The sequence below is a fragment of the Barbatula barbatula genome, assembly GCF_947034865.1.
Source record: "Barbatula barbatula genome assembly, chromosome: 8".
Lineage (NCBI taxonomy): Eukaryota > Metazoa > Chordata > Actinopteri > Cypriniformes > Nemacheilidae > Barbatula > Barbatula barbatula.
In genome coordinates, this window is record NC_136771.1 from 22,861,306 (window position 1) to 22,882,501 (window position 21,196).

Below are 21,196 nucleotides of genomic sequence, written 5' to 3' on the forward strand. Positions count from 1 at the left end.
TGCGCATGCGCCGTGTCAGTCCCGTGCATTGTGGGAGCGGAAAACATGGCGGCGCGCATCATTGCCCGGTGTGTCCGATCACTGAACTATCGTTCATTGCATATTAACCGTCTAAATACCGCCGTTACGTTAACAGCAGCACCGTTCTCCCACGGACGAGCATTTTCACTTCTGGGTAACGGGCACAAATCTTCGCTGGCGAAGGTAAGAGAGAGGAATGACTGATGACATCCAATGACCTACCCGTGTCTTTACTTAACACGACTTTGCTCATTACCAAACAGCATTATTTCACATGTCTGACTTTATTTCAGTTTCTGCTGTGCACGCACAGAATAAATTTGAATTATATGACTTGCCTTACAGCGCAATCTAAGTTACGCATCGACAGAATGTGTTTTAAGTAATTGCCCTGCTACCCAATCTAATGGTTACCATTATGAACTATCAGCTGTTTAACATTAAAACTATTACAAAATCTCGTTATGTAGTCCCTGCTAAAAGAAAACATTAGATAATAATGGTTTCCATTAAAATACCTCTATGAACTATTAGTTTCCTGCCTGCAATGCACACCATTAAAGATGTTTATAATGGTTCAAATGGTTGTAAAGGTATTTTTACTGGCGTTAATGGAAACTGTTATTTTTTAACTGGTATGTGATGATTTTATTGATGGGAAGTCAAGTCAGCATTATTTATAGTCAAAACACAGGTCAAATATCAGACAGATTATAAATTCCTATATGCAGTGTTGATTAAATACAACTATAAAAATTCTAGCAGCCCCCCGGCCAGGCAAACCAGTAAGTGGCGAGGAACCCAAAACTCCATTGGAGGAGAAAAAGCCTCAGAGGGAAACCAGGCCTAACCAGGGGAATCCGGTTCCCCTCTGGCAAAAGCTCGACAGTCCTTGCACAACAAGGCAGAAATACAAAATAATTTCATTTAAGATTATCATGTTAAATGTTGTTTAATCCTATTGGAATAATGCACCAAACACACTACAAAAATATTTTTATAATGGTTTTAATGGATAATCATCTAATGGTTCATAATGGTATTTTAAAGGAAACCATTTGAATTTATCTCATGGGTTTCTATTGCTTTTTTCAGCAGGGGTGTCATTTAGGCATTAATCCAGGATGAGTTAATGGTTCTATTGATTCCTGTTTGTCAGATATCATTTCAAATAGATTCCTATAAAACCAATACAATTCCCATTATAGCCATCAAATCCATTTTAATTTTTTTGATGGTTTGAGTAGTTCCCTCAATTCTCTCCTTTTGTTGTTTACACACAAAAAAACTACAATGGCATACACACATTCATATGCACACCTTATAATGTTTTAATGTGTCCTGTTTTTGTAGATTTCGGGCAGTTTGCCTCAAGTCCGTCAGTGGAGGCAGTACGGTGATTTGCCTCCGTTAACACTAGAAACCATTCGTGACCGTGTCCTCTACGTCCTGAAGCTTTATGACAAGATCAACCCTGAGAAGGTAGATACTCCATCAATCCTGTATTTTTAGTTCTCAATATTAGGTATACAAGGTAGACACAGTGTTCAATGAGCTTTGTTTAAATGTATTTTACAGCTTCAGGCTGCGTCTCACTTCATGAAGGATTTGGGACTGGACAGTTTAGACCAGGTGGAAATCATCATGGCCATGGAAGATGAATTTGGTTTGTACCTATATCAAATGTTTAAAATTTAAGTTATAATGATTTATTTCACAGATGTGTCTTTTCTTGAACAAACTTTAATTGACTGTGTGACCGTAATATCCAGATTATTCGCTTTGGCTGTAATTTGCCAATATTGTATTCTTACTGATGGGGTTATAAATAATACAAAATTAGCTCTATTTTGCAAAATACACCATTATGCACATTAAATGTGTAGCCCAGGGCTCTTCAATAGGCGGCCCGCGGGCCACATCCGGCCCGCAAATGATTTTTTTTGGCCCGCTTGATGCACTAAAAGTGTATTCAGTTTCATTTGGGTTGGCATGACATCACCGCACGAAAACACACGAAGCACTCTGATCTCACATAGCTCTCGCGGTACTCCATCAGCCAATCACAATGCTGGCGCGAAAATGCAAACGGCGCAGGTTCATTGACAGCTAGTGACAAGGGTTGACAGCGAAATCATGGCGATTGTAAAAAAGAGAAAGGTAGACACAGAATATTTAAAAGCGAATGGACTTAACAGTTTTGTTTTATTTTGCCTGACCACCACAATGCAAAGCCAACGTGTTTATTATGCACAAGACCGTGGCGGTCTGCAAGAATGATAACTTGAAACGGCATTTCGGGGCATTGCGCAGAAATTTCAAATGCAGTTATCCGGAACATTCTGAAAGCCTGTAACCGCAGCATTCTTACGTGTGGCTTGGAACCTGGCAAAGGCCAAAAAACCGTTCAATGAGGCCGAATTAATTAAAACCTGTGCAACTGACATGGTGGATAAACTTCTAAATCACGACGCGAAAATAAAGAAAATGGTAACGGAGCAGGTTCCATTATCTGATTGCACAGCAACAAGAAGAGTGGAGCCATTGGCGGGTGAGTGCCTGTCTAATCTGTTATAAGACATAAAGAAAGCAGAAGCCATATCACTCGCAATAGACTCGTCTCGCGAACTAACCGACATTGCACAGCGGTGTTTGTCCGATTTTTTTATGGGAAGGATTTCCGCGAAGAGCTGCTTGTTTGCTGCCGATGCATGGCCGCACAACCGGTGAAATACTTTTTAACGAACTAACGGAGTTCTTTAAAAATAATGAATTAGATTTGAGCAAAGTTGTTTCTGTCGTTACTGACGGGGCTCCCTCAATGGTTGGACATCAAAAAGGCCTGATAAGCACTAGCTTCATAAATCGGTGTTGAAAAATGAAAGAGACGATGGATGCAGTCACGAGGCTGGTAAACTTTATTCGCGAGAGCTCGAGTCTGCCACATCGTCGTTTCCGAGCTCGTCGTGTGCTGAAGAGAGTTTGTGAATATAACGTTACTGTTTTATCAAAACTGAGGAAATAGAACTAATAAAAAACATATTTATATTGTGATTTTTTTTAAAACAAATAAACAACTGTAAAAAAAAAGAATAATAATAATAATGACAATAATAATAATAATAGCAGAACAAACATTGTAGTTATCCAATTATAGTCGGTGGCCCTTGACTTGCTATTGTTAGTAGAATTTGGCCCTTGGTGAAAACTAATTGAGGAACCCTGGTGTAGCCTATAGATGGTTGTTAAAGAATCCTGTTTTGTGCAAACAAGACTTGCGACTATTTATACAATTGATACCATGTGTTCAGGTTTTGAGATACCTGATGCAGAAGCAGAGAAGTTGATGACACCCCAAGAGATCGTTCAGTACATTGCAGACAAGAAGGATGTCTATGAATAAGCATAAATATTCACTGTAAGTTTGGTAACAATTCAAATGTTTAAAACCCAAATGAAAATATATTATGTTGAACATGAACACTGTTTTTTCATCCACGTTTAAGAAACCTGTCAAAGATCATAAATGTTGGTCGCAAACTGTTCAAGTTTATGCTTTTTTGTATTTAGATAAATGTTTAAATCTTTGTTAGAGTCTTTGGCTGTTTTTTCTGACTTTGATTCTGTTCTACATGCACAAGTTCCTCATTCATACAATAAGAGTGTGCAAATAATGTGAATAATTCATATGAAAACTACAGTAATAAAGAGTTCAAATATCTTTTAAAGGGCCTAATTTATTTCTGTCTTCAGGAACCACAATGCATTTGGAAACATCAGCTACACTTAGATGGCATGTTACTGCATCTGCCAGGATATAGCACCACCTACTGGAAATACTAGCTAGGCTTTTTTCCAGAGTTAGTGCCAAAACATTTTTTGTCCAGTACCTAATCTTTACCCCCTAAAGTTATCACTTTTAAAGCTAGTAAAATCTCCCACTGGAAATTTTCTCTCGCCATACATCAATTATTGTCATGTGGCTGAAGTTAATGATACTTCTCCATTCCTGTCTAATGGGTTTAAAAGTTCCACATTCACACGTTCCACATTAAGAGATTCCTTAAATGCCAAATCATAAGTTATGATGAGTTAACAAAATGAGTTCCAATTGATTTCCATGATATGCACACAAAAACAAACCTAAAAACAAACAGCTTTTGAACGACATGATTATTTTTAATTGGACTATCCGTTTAACATTCATGTACTGTAGACTATGAAAATGTTGATATGTCAAATAACAGAGGAATTGTTAAAACAAACAAGAGACATTGACGAAATCTGTGAACTAAAATCTTCAATGTTTAAGTTTACCAGCAGATATTCGCTTTCTCTAATGGACTTCAGTAATCCTGGGTTTCCCTTTTAGGTGTCATAAATCCCGGTCCCTCCCTCTGTGTTTATGTGTGTGTTAGTATGTCTCTGAATGTACCTCTCACTGTGATGATGAGAAGCCAGGGCGGGATGCTCCAGGCATTTCCTCTTCAGTCTTTGAGTGTTGGGGCATTTATGCGCACAGGAACATGTAAATACCCTCATTATTTTAAGAACTGTATATAGAGGGGATTAACCCGGGCTTCAAACCCCAAACTCAGCAGTCTAGGTACACTCACTGTGTAGATAATGAATCCTGAGTGCTGCATGTTAATCTGTTTTCTAGTTTTAATCGGGAGCACAAGCTTGTCAGGGAGCACAAACAAACACTGTTTTCTTTCTTAAACATGTTTACTTGTAGTGATCCAAATGAGGACATACCGTACCCTACTGTACTGTGAATTCTAATGGTTTCCAGAAGTATTAAACCTTACACAATTATTTGATGTAGTGTGTTTTGGGCCTTATTCCAGGATTTATAGTGGTTCCCATCTGCCACTAGCATCCCACCAATAGAACCCAACACATTTCTAGCCAAGACCCACAAAGGTCCTTTTTGTTTCCATTAAAACGAGTCCATTTCTTATTATAAACATTGAATCCATTACAATTTCTGGGAAGGTTTCCCTGCTGAACAAAAACATAGAACCCCAATAGAAACCATGACAGAAATGCTGATGGTTGCCATTAGAATACCCTTACAACCAAATAGCTTTTTCCATTATACAAAATTCCTTTTTGTAGTGTGTTTTGGGCATTATTCCAATAGGATTTAACATCCCACCAATATAATCCATCAAATACCAGTAGAACATTTACAGTTTCCATTGAAGCCAGTACAAGTCCCCTTTAAACCACTATAACGTCTTTAATATAGTTTTTTTCACCAGGGAATTAAAGAAAACAAAAACCATAATAGAACTTCGAATGGTTTCCATTGGCTTTTTCTATTAAAACTATCACAAATATCATTTTTGTATAGTGTTTTTGGGCATTGTTCCAGTAGGATTAAACATCCCTCCAGTAGAATCCATCACATAGAACCAGTTTCCATTAAAAACCAAATAAAACAAATCGCTTTAAAACCTTATTTTATGGCCCTGCTGAAAAAAACCCAATAGAAACAATTAAAGAAGTTACAGTGGTTTTAATGGAAAAGCTAACGGTTCATAATGGTATTTTAATGGAAACCTATTTCTGTTCTGTCATGTTTCTTGTTTTTTTCAGCAGGGTTCAGCTGCACTTGTAAGTATAACGGTAACATTTTACCCTTATAATATAAAAAATATTATAATATATACATAAAAATGCAACAAAATAAGCCATAGGCCTACATTTTCCCAGGATGTCCCCATGCGTGTTATGTTAGATACTATAACTTCAGGACACATACAGTACATACTGGCTAATTAACCTAATCTCAAAACCCCCTCTCTGTCCCGTTAACAGCATCCGTTTGGGTTTTCTCCTCTTGAAAAGATGCCTAATCGCATTCATCTGGAGACCCTGATGTCTACACCCCAGTGCGCGCGCGCGCGGGGACTCACCCACGTTTCATTTAACCAGCCTGTGGTCTGCTCGTCAACAGGGATGAACTTCACTCTTCTTGTCGTGGCGGATTTTTGGACCAGCTTGAGATCACATACACTTTATTTTAGTAGCGTTAAATATTCTTTATGGAATTCACCGTGAGGACGGATTCCTTCCTGGGATGTTTCGTCTTGCAACATGCGTCGTTTTGTGTTTCTTTTCCTATTTATTTTCTCGCCAGGTAAGACTGTTACTACAGCAAAATGATAATGAAGTTTAACGGCACCATGGTATAAAATAGGATACCTGAAAGACACGACCATGACATTTGAGTTCGACGTTTTGTCATTTTGTAATAACTATGGAGAACCTTAGTTACATACATAATTCATTGTTAAGAAAAACGCATCTAAAACATTAGATTTCCTGAGTGGTTTACATGTTTTTCTGCAGGTAATGCGCTGTTAGAGATCGGAGAGTGTGGGGGTAAAGTCAATGCGCTTCGGCACAAGAGCGGCTCTATCCGGTACCCTTCACATCCAGATCGCTCTGTATTTAATCAAACTACGGATAACAGCTCGTGCACTTGGATTATTGATTCTTGTGTTAATCAGACAGTTTATATAGACGTCATTTCTCTTGGTAATGGTTCTCTTGGGATTAAATTTGGGAACGAGCATGAACAGATTTACGCAAGAGATGAGCGCGCGTTCTTCTCCGGGACTGGAAGAACCATCGTTCAATGGAGGACTGTCGAAACTTCAGACGCATTATATCTGAGTAAGTGTATTGTGTCCAGTCACTTAAAAAACAACAACTATTGTAAAGAGATCTTAACATTCTTCTATATGGGATTCCATTGTTAGTATATTTTACCACGGTATAATATTTACATCCGTATATACTGGATGATAATAAATAATTGTATGCTACAGTTTACTATAGTAAATACTCGTACTGCCGGGGATAAGTTAAATATGATATAGTCAGGCCTGTTCTATTTAGATGAAAGTTATGATGGAAAGTGGCAAGGTCAACGTATGAAGGGTAGCCTGTTTCCTTTACTGTTGGAATTCTGTGTCTTGAAAAATCGAGCAATTCCTGTTTCCATTCATTTGTCTATTTGCGTGTGTGTGTTTCTCAGGATGGAATACGTCAGACACCAGTCACGATCCCGCTTTGATTCCTTACACACATTCAGATGCCAACCCAGTATCTCCCTCTCCGAACGCCTCAAACGGGGTAACCTATACCCCAGACATTCCACAGCGAACACACATTCCCAAAACACACACTCCCAGAGGTGAAAGCGTACAGCAGAGCCGAGGCGTGTCTGACCTGGTCGATAACAGCAAACCTCCTTTTCCGCAGGAAAACACGAACAATGGGCAGGAAACAGCTGGAAAATGGATCTCTGACCTCTCGCTCGTTGGCACAAATTCTTATGCTGATACACTCAGCGGGACAGACCCAAACTCTGCATCTAACACCCATGAACCTTTTATAGCCTGGTCTTCCACTGCTGTCCACTCATCATCGTCGCTGCCTTTACGCACTACACCCAAACAGTCAAGTGATGTTAAAACAAGCACACCGTCACATTTGGACACAAATACTGTGACACAACGTACAGAAAGTTCACAGCGCATGGACACAGATATTCTGTCAAATACACTTAGAGCCAAGCGAGGTGATCCAATGTTTCCGACAGACAGCTTTCTTTCGGTCATTCCACATGTTGGACACACAAGTCTGTTCGATAAAAATGTAAAACAAGATTTTCCTACCACCAAAGGTGAAGCAACCCCATCGACGCATCCTAATAAAATTGTGCTACCATTTTCAGAAAGTGGATTTGATTTGGAGGCTCCAGAGATCACACATGAAAACCGACCTGTAAGATCAGAGACGGACCGAACATATCGCTCTCCAATGATGTCTCCTCCAAATGTAAATATTACTAATTCATATAGAGCAATACACAATGATTCAACATCTGTGAGCACCACGCCTGTGGTTTCTGAGTTTCCAGATGTCAATCAAAGCAACCCGTTGGTTTTCCATAAAAGAAACACCACCAACCACTCAGAGTCTCTTGATTCTACAAGTAGACTGACCGAACCTCAGATGAACGTTTCCTTCCTTTCTACAACTGAGAATAACCCATTAACCTTAAGCTCAACACAAAGCATGTCTTCTACAAAGCACGCGTTACAAAGATCACAATCCATGCAGCCTTTAATGTCTTCTAAAGAGTCAGCCATCCACACTTCACACGCCATCCAAAGTCATGACGACACAAGTACCCAACAAACCAGCTCAGCATCCGCATACATCTCTGAAACCGAAATCTCCTACTTAACATCACACAACAAGGAAAGCAGCATCTCCTTCACATCGACTACATCTCCAGACATGACCCCTGCTGGTTCTAGTATGCCAGAGGGAGACACAAAACCACTTCCATATGAAAGCGATTGTCGCAACCTCACGTGCACCCCGTACGTACCGTCTACAGTCCAACAAAATGAAGCAAGTCTGAGGAATGAGGAAAGCACAACTCCTCCCTCAATCCTTTCATCAGGTTCTGTCAGTCCTCGGATGAATCCTAACGTGACCTCTGACATCACTGTTGAACACATCACTACGGTGAGATCTGAGAGCCGCACAGATTTAAAGGAACTTGATATTTCCCCAACGCAGGTCTGGAAAACCAACACTCGCACAAATTCTCCGCAAACAGTGCTTCCAAATACACCGAAGGTCTCTGTATACACCTCCACCCCTCAGTATTTGTCTCCATCGCCTTTAGAAAACACACAGGCTAATGTTGACTTTTCTGTAATGACCCACACAAGCAGTCCCACTCGAAGAAGTCTGACAACAAATTTCAAGAGGACACATGGCAATGACGTTCATACTGGATCAATCGAAAATATGAAAAGCACAACTACTCGCACCACAGCGTCCACGCTGAGCCCATCAGCTGTTGACATCACATCTGCACACATCCGTACCCCTGTCAGCATAACCACTTCAAGTGCTGTTTATCCTCAAACACTAACTACTAAACAGTCCAAGATGATTTCGCACGCCACATCCACGGAGAATCCTTCAGTCCAAATCCATTCACATATTCCAGTGACACAGCCCAGCACCATCACACCTCCAAAACCTACGATCACGAGCGGTCATGTTGCTTGGACCAATGAACACGCAATATCTACACACACAGTCACTCAGACATCTTTGATCCATACTCCATTCAACTCGGACAGGAAGTGGACACATGGAAGACATTATTTCATAGTGGAAGACCAGCCGGCGATCATCAAGGGTGAGTAACCTATGATTGTTTACTAACATGACTGGTCAATATCATATTTTGGATGCAGGAGTCCCTATCAGACATTTTAATAAGCTTAAAAGGATAGTTCACCCCTGCATAAAAATTGGTCAACCAGCTTTCACCATCTAGACCAGAACCTAACCAGCCTGGACCGGTACGAAAATTCACGCTGTTCTATTTGGAAACAAGTGCAGTTTGGAAAAACTCAGATGATTCATGATTCTGCTAAATTGGATAATTAACTTATGTCAGACTTCCAATTTAGACTGATTCACTCTTTTCCACACAGCAGAACGCATTTTTAACATTGGATCACATTTTTTCCATTAAAAATCTGCTGTTTTTCAGAGGAGACATTCCAAGTGCTCTTACAAATGACCTTGGAAGAAAACGTTCACGCTAGCATGAGGCTGCTTGAGGTCAAATGTTTACCTTTTACTTATTATCAGTAGTTTTTATATTTATATTAGCATTACAATATGTTGGCGCTCATTCAATCCTACAGATGGAACCATTTCTGCAGAGAGTCCCTGGGTACCAGAGTCAACATATTACCTGGCGCAAGTAAATATATATTAAAATACATAAATCCAAGCCATTAAATGTGTAATAGATATGGTTGAACACAACCTGCGGAAAAACATGAAACAGCATTTAAGACGTTTGATGTAATTGCATGACTTTTTCTGACTGTATAACATGAGTTTCTCAATCTCAAGTTTGTAAATGCCCAGGAATTCTAAAAAGATTTGCAGGGATTTCATGACATGTGTTTGAAATATGTTATACTATATAAAAAATTTGGAATTATTATATACATATGACTCTAAATTAAAACACTGAAAATATACCACTTCAAGCTTATGTAAGTCATTATTAAAAGGGATTTAGCTGAAGAAAAAACCTTTAATTTTTATTTGTTTGGTCACCAGTGGTCCGCTCCTGCAAACGGTGGTCAAGTTCAAGACAGTAAAGGCAGTCCCCTGGTTGGGGAGGGCGGAGTCTCTGTTACAAGAGGCGGGACTAAAACCATTGCCAAAGCTATTTGTGGGTGGAGTTAGAGTGAAAAACATTACATTGGGAAGTAGGTGACATTGAGATGTTAAACAAATTACAAATCTAATGGCACATCATGAGTGGCTTGCCACACGCTTTATTTTGGACAAATCCATCATTGTGTATCAATGCACAGGAATGCATGTCTACAAAATGTTTTAATAAATAATAACACAATAAATATTAGATTTAAAATAACTAGGAATGTCAACATATCATGCCACATAATCATAATCCATACTACAACTTTGCCGTCTTTCTTTTAGGTTTGCAGACCGATGTTTGTGATTGGCTGTTTGAATGCCCATCTGGCTTTCAGTGTGTCTTTTCAAAGATCAATGCCAGCTGCACATCTGTGTGCCACTTTGACTACTGTAAACATCAGGGCATCTGTGTGCATCGCCCCGATCAGCAGCCTCTCTGCCAGTAATTCACATTTACATAACACATACAGTATGTGTTGCTCTATATGTTTTACCATGCATTTATTGAATGCACATTTTGAAGGTGTCCCGTCGGAGAGGATTATTGGTTCATGGGTCAGCGCTGTGACCTCCGGATGACCCGGCCCCGCTTGGTGGGCGTGTGCTTCGGGGTTCTGATCGCCGTGGCAGCAGTCATGGCCCTCCTATCCTATCTTGCGGTGCGGCGTTTTAAAAGCATGCTTATGCAGGCCAAAGTGGAACAAACACGCAGCAGGTATCATGCACACAGAATCAAAACAATCCTGTCTAAACACACACACCCAGGCAGTCATTTACGAGCTTGTAGCTCTGATTGTGTTAATGGTAATAGTTTCAGGAAGTTGCCGGCCTATCACAACAAACCATGGGTTTATTCAAAGAGACAAAAGCATGGGGTGTGCTGAATTAGACCACACAAATACTTTCATTCATGTTACGTTATCTTCGTGTGTGTTCAGTTATCGGCGATTTAATCATTTCGATGAGCTCTCGGCTCGGTTTTGGGGAAGGTCCTGGCCGGGCTCGGAAGATTCTTTGGATAACCCCGCCTTCACCCGTTCTGATGAAATATTGCACCTAAGAGCCCTTGATCGTACCTGCTGTTACCATGACGACACGCTTTCTGTGGTCTCCACATACCATGGAAGTGGAACACACCTCAACACTATATATCCCAACAGGTACTATAAGAGTATTTGGACGCTACTGGGTACATAAAATGCATGTATGTTTTTGTGTTGAATAAATATTTTATGGACGCATAGTATATCAGAATGATCTCTTAAAATGTTATGATTTAATTTAATTAAAAAATTAAAGACTTGTGTTAAGACTTTCCTTTTTGTTATAATAGATTTCTTAATTTGATGCTAAATTTCATTGAAAGTGTATTCAATTGTAAACCAGAGCTTGTTTTCTGATTTATTACAACTTTATTAATTATTTAAATTAGCTTTTATTCCCTCATATTAATTTGAGTTTAATGTGCTACATTCATTTTTATTGTATTTATTTTTATTTTAATCAAGCTGTCGTTTTTTCCAGTTAATAGTAATAGTGTTATGAAATTACAGTACAATTATTATTATTAAGTTTACTTTTCTTATATTTTTTCTCTGTATGTCTGGTGGTTCAGTTCTCAGTATGGCTGGGATCTCAGCAACTGCAGTTTAGCAGACGGTGTGGTGGATTCTGGGAAGGCTAGCGACCTGTCAGTCTGTAGTTGGCCGATTGAGCCGATTCAGTGGACACCGTTTCCATTATTACAGCAGCTCAATAGAAATACAGCAGCTGTAAGTAGAGCACAAACACACAAATCGTCTCTATATTTATGTAATAGCAGGTAAAGACAAAGAACTGTTGTTTATGTCCAGGGGAAAGTATCTCGTCCTCGCTCTTACTGTGAAGGCATGGAGCTGGTGGATTTGGAGAAGAGTTGGACAGCCTAATGGAGACTCTAGAAATGGTCCTGCAATAAACTCTTGCCAATCGTCATGTGTTTGTGGGAATTTGTGGATGGATTTGCCATATTGACAAATCTCATTTAATACTTTTATTGGGATCTGCTCTCAGCGTCCTCGGACAATGCTGCACAATGCTTGTGGAGTTGGATAACTGTAAGATCTGTGTTATGGTCAGTCATCATAACTGTACTTTTTCTGCTGGTTGTTGGTAATACCACACAATAAAAACCAAAGGACATCGTGGTATCGTGGCTGTAATGCAAAACAGTACGAGACCCATGATTTAAAAATAAGTCATGCTTTGATTCTTGTTGCCATTTTCTTATTCAAGAGCAGTTACAATCTAATATGGTGATTGTTCTAAAATAGGTCATACTTTGTTTTTCATAATAAAAGACCCATCTCTCATATGGCTGGACAAAATGTCATTTTAAGGACAAACACATGTTTCTGTATTATCTGTCAGGGAATCCGGATATTTTATGACATGCTTTCAATGAACGAGACTGCACACAAAGCTTCACGATCTTTATAGGAAATAGTGACCCAGACACTGGAGAGTCACTAATGTCACTATCATGTTCTGTCCTCATTGTGTCCAAAATCAATCCACCTAACCCCAGGCCTGCTCCCGGGAATGCATCAGTTGTGATGTGAGTAAATAATAAAAACATATCAGTGCTTATCAAGTTCGAAATGAAATGGCTGTACTCAATGTATTACTTCCGTTGTTACACAATAAGAACGACAATAAGTCAGGAATATACTGTTCTTTTATAAATCACACCATCACATCAAGTTAGACTGTACTGTCAACCACAAAAGGGTAATACACATTTAATGCGTCTGCCATACTGATGAAATATCAAAATATGAATTCCTGATTTTATGATCCATGTGGATTTTTAAATGGAAGATTAATGTAGTTTTCTTTTTTGTGATCCTCACGTGTTATCTACTTTCTAACTTAGTTCACTTCTGCATCTATATGTTATATTGAGATAATAGCAGAAGGTATGCAGTAAGCAGCACCAGTGTCAATCCACGTCATTTAGTCCATTAACAATATTTCATAAATGAAAAAGTAGCATTATGTCGCATATTCATATAGCAGCAGAGACTTGAAGCCTTTTTTGTTATTATACTGGAGTAGTTCTCCTTGTTGCAGTGCCGCACGAGGCCTCCTTCACAGCGCTTTTTGTGTGTGTTTTACTGTGATGTGCCGAGCCTTGTTTGTAGTTCGGTGACAGTATTACTCCGTTTTCTGACTTGGCTGAATTGTGTCCATGTGCATTTGAAAACCCAAACCCTTTTTCTGAGCACAAAGAGTTTTGTAAAGGAATTCCTGTTTCTGATTTCACAGAGCTTTGCGCGGAGAACACATGAGGCTTCACGAAAGTATTGTTGGCGATGACGGAGTTATGGAAATGCGCAAACCCGCGCCTGGTATTAATTAGGCTGTGGTCTAGTGCCTGGGTCACTGTTGGTGGTAGCCCGCGTCCCTGCGCGTACAGTCCGAGGTCGTTCCCTTGGCGAGCAGGAGAGGGCTCGCGCGATCGGGAGTCAGATGAGCGATTTTGACCCTGTCTCCAGCGGTAACGGGACCTGTAGCTGGTACTGCGCCGAGGCTGCAGTGGATGTGAGCTGGGATGGAGCGAGCGATGGGAACGCGCTCTCAGCACGCGGTGCGTATCGATGAACAGGTGCACGGTGAGGACGCCGACTGTCTCCGCTATGATGAAGGAAAGCGCGCCGCAGTAGAAGCTCCAGCCGTACCAGTGACTGCGCTTGGACTCGCTCTGGTTGGGGTCGCCAGCGTTCGACGAAATGTAAACGATAATGCCAATTATGTTACTTAGACCTAGAAACCAAAGACATATATTGTTCTGCGAATGCAAATAAATGTAGTTAATGCGTGTTTGTGACACACATGGTAACAGAGACACAACTCACTTTCCTGTAGCTCAGTGGTTAGATCATGGCACTGCAATGCCACCGTCGGGTACGATCCAAGGGGATTGCACATAGGCACAAACAAACGTATAGTATAATGCAACGTAAGTCGCTTTGGATAAACGCGTGTGCCAAATGCGTAAATCGCTCCTTGCTATTCCCCTACTGAAATAGTGCATATATTTGATTATAATGCCACCTATTGTTTAAAAGTATAATACTGAAAACACGAATTTTGAATCTGGGAGTGTTTAGATTAAACAACATTTTATTTTATAAGAAGCAGCTAATTGCATTTTTTAACCTCCAATTAAAAGCTAGTTAATTTCCTGTAAGACATCAAAACAAAGCGTTGGAAGTGACTTATAATTAAATAATATGACTAGATCTTAATAGTAGATTACTGTATAAATTTATTTCATTTTTGATGTGGGTCATACCACTAACAACGCGTGTGAGCAAATGCTCGCTCGAGGCTTGGGAACAATGCGCAAGCGCACATTCACTGAAAGAATGAATGGGTTCACACGCGGTGGTGATTTCAACCAGGATTTCAGGATTAGTGAGTACATTTGATTTATATATGGTGTTAAAACGCGTGAAAGTGTGTGTACAAACCAGCTGAGACGAAAAAGATGCCCGCGCTCAGGATGACGTTGTGTCGGCTCTTGTAGAATTCACTAGCAGCTACACAAACTCCACCGATGAACAGCAGTCCAACACTCAAGATCGGGAAAAGACTAGAGGCGCGCACAGCACCTGTAAAACGCATTAAAAATGAGGACATTCCACAGATGTCAAATTGCTTCTAGTTTACCCAACCATAAAATGAAACATCCTGCATTTGAACTATTTTGAAAGAATTTCCTATAACCTGTTTTTATGGTGTTTTTATACATTGGCAGTAACCTTCATGTCTTTAAACAATGTTTTATTTTCCCACAATTTGGACAAGTATGTGGTCTGTATGCTATATATGATGGAAATGTGCATGTTTGTGCATGCCTTGGTAGAATGTTAGATACTTACGCAATAGATATTCAGCAGCATCTTGTTCATAATCTGCATCCTCTGGGAAATGATCAATGTTCTTACAAACCCCATTGAATACGCCTGTAGGACAAACACAGACGTCCAGAAACGTTCCCATCCACACACACGCACGCACGCACGCACGCACGCACGCACGCACGCACGCACGCACACACACACACACACACACACACACACACACACACACACACACACACACTGTCAATGAATGGCCATTGCCTTTTTCCACATGGTTGGACTAATGCTATCAAATCTTTAACAATATCAATATACACGGACAACCTTTCAATTTGGATTGAAGCTGGGCAACCTTTAAACAATGACAATATAGCCTACATATTTGTTTCTCTGTGGCACTAAGTGATTCAGTAGTTATTACAGGCCATTTATACATATGCACAATGTCTGTACATTCGCACTTAGGCCTATTTATATTCGTTTTCATTTGACCCGAGCTGTATAACATTTTACTCTGTAAAAATCATTATTGTGTATATAAACACGTTATTTATATTCTGTACGCATTTCTATTTCCCCTTCTGGTTACAACTGTATGCTGTGCTTGTACTCTGCACGATGACAATAAAGTTGAATCTAATCTAAAGGTCCGAAAACAATACACAATAATCTTTTAACTTTATAGGATGTCTATTTCATTGCTGTATGCTCATATGTGTGCGTAAAGTTGCCGCGTAAAGTATCTGTTCAATGTGCGTAAAGTTGCCGCGTAAAGCAAACGTATCCGTGGATTTGTATCCTTCTTAGTGTACACAGTCAGGAGAGCGTTTGTGAAAACCATCTATCATGTATGTTAGTCATTTAATAATTTATAATCGTTGTTGTTCTTTTACATTTAAACGTGTAACGTGAACGCTGTCGATGTCCTTTTAACGGCGCGCACGCTTCATTACACGTTCCATTCAGTGTATCGATGTTGAACCAATATAGGTCAGAGAGTATGAGAGATGGGTCGAAACTACAGAACCATTTCACAAGAATTAAAAAAAAATTGGCAAGTATATTTTACTACTTTATTCATTTATACACACATTCGTTACCTTCCATGCAGCACTGCCGCCAAAGTCCTGAATGCGTGAGCACCTCTTCATTCTTTCGGTTCGTGTCATTGTCACTCGCGCTCTTGGTCCTGCACACCCCACGCGAGTATAACCAGTAGTCCGTTCCCACGGCGATGGTCATCAGACTGAAGGCTGCGAAAGCTCCGGCCGTGGTGACGAGCATCTGCGCTCCACGGTTAGACACCTTCATCCTTCGCTCGAGAGCAGGTGTGTCATTCGTGAACACCAGTAACCAAAAGAAGTTTATCCACATGAAGGGTCATTGATGTTTTTTCAGCTTTCACGGAAAATATAATCATAAAATCATAGATATTTCCCGTGAGGCTTTGGCACGGGTCCTTCGCGCCGTGCGCTCCAGACTTTTACGCGCAAAACTGAACGAGTTCCTCAAGATAGATAACTGGGATTAATTCCATCTATTCAAGCTGCATTCAATTAAATCCTTATTCCATTGCACTAGTTCTTCAATAACTTACCTGACACATCAACATTTATCTTGCTTTGTCCAGGTCCTAGAAAACCTTCCTTCAAAAGTCATTGTGATGATAAAAGTTCCTCTCCGCGGTTCTTGAGTTAAAACCAGTTCGTCCATGACTGGTCGCTGTGTACCCAGTGACACGTCCAGACTCTTTGGGTTGTATCTTTTGTTAGACCTCTACACATCATTGTGGCTATAAAGCACCGCCTCTTATTTTGCGCTCGATAGTAGACAGGACACCGAAAGTCCACGTTACCAAGTTACGTAATGCAACAGAATAGCTATAAATATATATTTGAACTTTGGGTTTTCATTATCTGTACGTCATAAGCATCAAAATCTCAAGGAATAAAGGCTTGAAATATTTCACTCTATGTGTAATGAATCTATTGGTTTTACTTTCTGAAATGAGTGACAAAAAATATTGACATTTATTAAGATATTCTAAATAATTGAGATGCACCATATGTAAAAATGCAATATTAAAGAGCTTTATCAATAGTTAAAAAATATTAATATTTTCATGCACAATTTACTGGTCAAGTTCTGATTTCCACATCTGCTTACCGAGACACATTTAACCGTGGACGCACCATACGGACACACAGATCGCCATTTGAAAATTTCAGTTTTAATGGCCACATAACATGAATAAATAACATGCAAAACATCTCCACAAATACCAGCAATAACATTCCACTGTATAGCCAAACACAGCTGCTGTCTGTTAATGTCAATGTGTGATTGTTGACATGCACCTGTCTTGCATAGTTTAAAATCTGGTTTGGGGTGTTTGATTCTTGAACAGGAAGCCCTTTGAAGCTTTCATCATTAAAACATGATAGAAAAACTAAAATATCAGCTCTAACACAGGGCCACGAGATATAAACGTTAAAATGTGCATGTTGTATTCAGTGTTGATTGTGAAAAGTCCAGATTATCAATTTACAGTTGTGCACATGCTGGAAAGGTTTAAGTGTTCTGGACAGAAACGATAAAGGCTGTCAGCTATTCGTGTATTCCTTTCTGATTCTTTCCTCGTGCCATTGTTCGTTTGTTCCCAAACATCTATCCGTCCATTTATTCTGTACTACAAATATGATACATCACGTCCACACTTTTCCGGTCACGACACCAAGAAAAGCAGACTGTCCTTATATAATCACCGTACGCTCATTTGGAAGACAAGAATACTTGTATTTCTAATTCATATAATTACAAGAGAAAACAAACAGAAATGTCACCCACCATAACCCTTACAAGGATCTATACTACTACAGATCCACCCATTACCGACACACATGGTTAATATGTAAACATAGAGTTAAAGAGCAAGGGCTTTACCAGGCATGCATAGGGTAGACTCAAACTCCTTATGGAGTCTGTTTAACACCGACACGACACAACGGCATAGAACCCCACACAGATATGGCACATTAAGGTTTCAGTCAGGATGGAGTTTTGTTTAGCTCGTATGAATCACATTCTCATCATATGCATGTATCTTATGTTGAATCTTAAACTATTTTCTAAAACACAATGAAGGTTAAATGTGCAGCTGTTCAGTTCTGTGGGGTTTAGTGATTGAACATGTATTGTCTATGGAATGATGTCACAGCTGCGGAAAATTAAGAGACCATTTCAAAGACCATTTTCAGTTTTTCTGAATGTACTATCTATAGGTATGTGTTTAGGTGAAACGATCATGTTTCATTATGAGAACTACTAACGGTATTTCTCCCAAATTTCTAATAATAATGTTGTTTCTATTTGCATTTATTTGCAGAAAAAGAAAACTGGAGAAACGGTTCAAAATAACAGAAAAGATGCTCTTTTCAGACCTCAAATACCGCAAAGAAAACAAGTTCATATTCACTTTCAAGCAACGCAAGAGTCATATTTGTAAATCTATTTAGGAAAGTTCGAAATGTATTTTTACGTAATAACCTGAATTTCTATCAGTTTTCATGCGTTTTTCAACATTGCTATTGTGACTTTGTCACTCCTGACGTTTGATTTTGTTGAAATTCAACCGACACTGAACTGAAATGGACACAATACATCTAGATGCTGATTTGAAAAAAAAGTTTGTAAATGGTCTATTTTTTTCTGCTGTTTATCTATATCTATATCTATACTTATATATATATATATATACACATTTCATAATTTTCTTTGTCCTAATGCAGATTTTCCAATCTGAAATGAGCATTAAGTAAATTAAATTTTTATTATATACATTATTATATGACTTCAATATAAAATTATACATCTTCCAGATAATATGACAATAAATTGTGGATTGCACTTTGCCTCAAAACAAATAATTATCTTATTAGACTATTTTAATATCCGTGTTCTGTTTAGTGACCCTTGACACACATTTTTGTAAAATTGCTGTGTCAACAAACAGATCTTTGACACTTTAAGAGCAATATGGTTGAACTTTTTTTAAAGCTTCATTTATGTATACTTTAATCTTTACCGGCTGAAGTCCCACAAGATATCATGACATAAATATAAAAATGTTATGAACAACAGCCTGTTGGAAACTAAAGACCATGTAGATGCAGCAAAGTCGCCAGTGTTAAAAAAGATCAAATTAACACTCACAGTGTATATATAATCTACGCTATAGATGTAAGGATTATATATACACTGTGAGAGTTAATTTGAACTTTTTTAACACTGGCGATTTGACTTCATTAATGTGCTTATGCCGGAGATGACATTTCCAGTGATGGTATAAACAAAGTTATATGTGTGGTCCAAGTTAATGAACACTATAATAAACTGTTGATCATTTGATAAAGCACTAAATCTTTGGGCTTTGAATTTATACTAAACATCGTCATTTTAAACCTAAAGACTGATTTAGCCATGATGTCTATTGCAGGTCAACTTGTTTGTGTCTTGCTGAATAGCCGAAACATCTAGGGACAAGGAGAATGTATAAAGAAAAGAGGTAGGTTAATTCTCATGGAGATGAAACGTGTGGTATTCTCATGGAGACTATGAATACACTCTTATGACCGCTCCCTCGGCCCAATTGGATTCGGAGTTTCTGAGCTCTTGGTTTGGACTGAGTAGTCCTGGCTCCGTTCTGAATGATCTTGCAGGGTCTGGGCCTTTGTAGAATGAAGAGAGAGGACAATCAAGACGCACGAGGACAAAACAATGCATTCTGGGTAAAAAGGTCTTCTCTGACGTATAATCGCTCCGAGCAGACAATCGGAGTTTGGGGTTAAACTTGAATGACAAACTCGGGGTTGGTGTAGGAGAAGCCTTGGAATTCGTTTTGGTCCAAATTCATTATGAAGAGTTTATCTGTTGGGGTCAGCTCAACCGCCATCTTGGTGAATTCCTTGTCGAAATTCCCAGTGTCGCGACGATTTTTCTACAAGGAGAGAGAGAATGGAGTTAAAGGTTTTATTCATTGTTATGTGCATAACTTTTAGATTAATTTCGGTTAAAAATATCATGGAATCTACTCCAATATCCTGATTAAATAAGTTGTTAGAAATGCAAACGTTTCACAGATTAAAGTTATGAAAATATATTTCAATTATGCTTATCGTAATGTAGATAGAGATACAAGTTTTGCAACGAAGTAGGAGAGGACAACGCAATCTCATGGCCATACAAATCCAGGATTAATAACAAAATGGCACCATATCATGCATCTGGTTTTAAAGTCAACATGAAATGACATGAAAACCAAGAAAACCAAACGTACGACACGTCTTTTAATTGAATTATAATGAATTATTTAATTTATTTTTTTGAAAGTGCACATTTTTTTTAATAAATGCCCCAATAGCCATTTTAGCGAAGGTGACATTAGCAGAAAAGTGACATTTTTCAAGTTTTTACATTTTGAGGAAAAACTCAACAGCAGTTTCTTCTCCTGAAATAATGTGCTAAAGTTGTGCACATTGTTTCAAGAATATTTCATGTTGACTTTAAATGTAATATTCACACAATTATATGTGCAAGTCAAGATGACAACAACACAAATAAGACATCATAGAGAACGTCAGAACGTCTCCACACAAATACAGATGCTAGAAGTCAGACGAAGCACAAAAAAGAGAGGAGAAAAGAATGGATGAAGACCCACAGCTGGAAGAAACATCAGAATCAAGAGCTCAAGGACAGTAGATATGAAAGCAGACTGGACCATAAACTCACCCATGAGACAAACATTTGGACAATCAAGTCCAACCTCCAACAACAAGGACGAACAGTTTACGAAGTTCTGATAAACACAAAAACCAGGAACGGAGAGACACAAATGGCTACCAAATGTCTCACCTTCTGCCGGGGCCCCAGCCCGGCTCTAAGGGCCCTTGGAGAGAAGTACAGTACCTCTT

General features: G+C 39.1%; 3 protein-coding genes across 5 annotated transcripts; 2 read left to right on the forward strand and 1 right to left on the reverse strand.

The window, feature by feature from the left end:
* Nucleotides 1-7: 7 nt before the first annotated feature.
* Nucleotides 8-4,843, forward strand: ndufab1a (NADH:ubiquinone oxidoreductase subunit AB1a). 3 transcript variants are annotated; one of them, XM_079462126.1, is made up of 5 exons: nt 19-204; nt 1,375-1,503; nt 1,600-1,687; nt 3,333-3,439; nt 3,775-4,843. In XM_079462126.1, exons 1-4 carry the CDS (start codon nt 46-48, stop codon nt 3,422-3,424), a joined length of 468 nt encoding a protein of 155 aa, XP_079318252.1. In that variant the 5' UTR covers nt 19-45; the 3' UTR covers nt 3,425-3,439; nt 3,775-4,843. The 3 variants fall into 3 exon arrangements, 2 of the variants coding, with proteins under 2 accessions (XP_079318251.1, XP_079318252.1); XM_079462125.1 differs by lacking the exon at nt 3,775-4,843 and having other exon boundaries at nt 8-204; nt 3,333-3,746; XR_013787006.1 differs by lacking the exon at nt 3,775-4,843 and having other exon boundaries at nt 1,600-1,906; nt 3,253-3,746.
* A 1,080-nt stretch (nt 4,844-5,923) lies between these two features.
* Nucleotides 5,924-12,959, forward strand: LOC306897457 (uncharacterized protein). The gene is made up of 11 exons (XM_079462236.1): nt 5,924-6,169; nt 6,382-6,708; nt 7,073-9,265; nt 9,626-9,696; nt 9,783-9,841; nt 10,210-10,361; nt 10,600-10,759; nt 10,841-11,032; nt 11,256-11,477; nt 11,933-12,089; nt 12,171-12,959. Exons 1-11 carry the CDS (start codon nt 6,127-6,129, stop codon nt 12,243-12,245), a joined length of 3,651 nt encoding a protein of 1,216 aa, XP_079318362.1. The 5' UTR covers nt 5,924-6,126; the 3' UTR covers nt 12,246-12,959.
* cacng3a (calcium channel, voltage-dependent, gamma subunit 3a) lies at nt 12,775-16,975 on the reverse strand. Its single transcript, XM_079462237.1, has 4 exons — nt 16,325-16,975; nt 15,243-15,326; nt 14,832-14,972; nt 12,775-14,121 (listed from the first exon to the last, which is right to left on the reverse strand). Exons 1-4 carry the CDS (start codon nt 16,596-16,598, stop codon nt 13,400-13,402), a joined length of 1,221 nt encoding a protein of 406 aa, XP_079318363.1. The 5' UTR covers nt 16,599-16,975; the 3' UTR covers nt 12,775-13,399.
* Between the last annotated feature and the right edge of the window lie 4,221 nt (nt 16,976-21,196).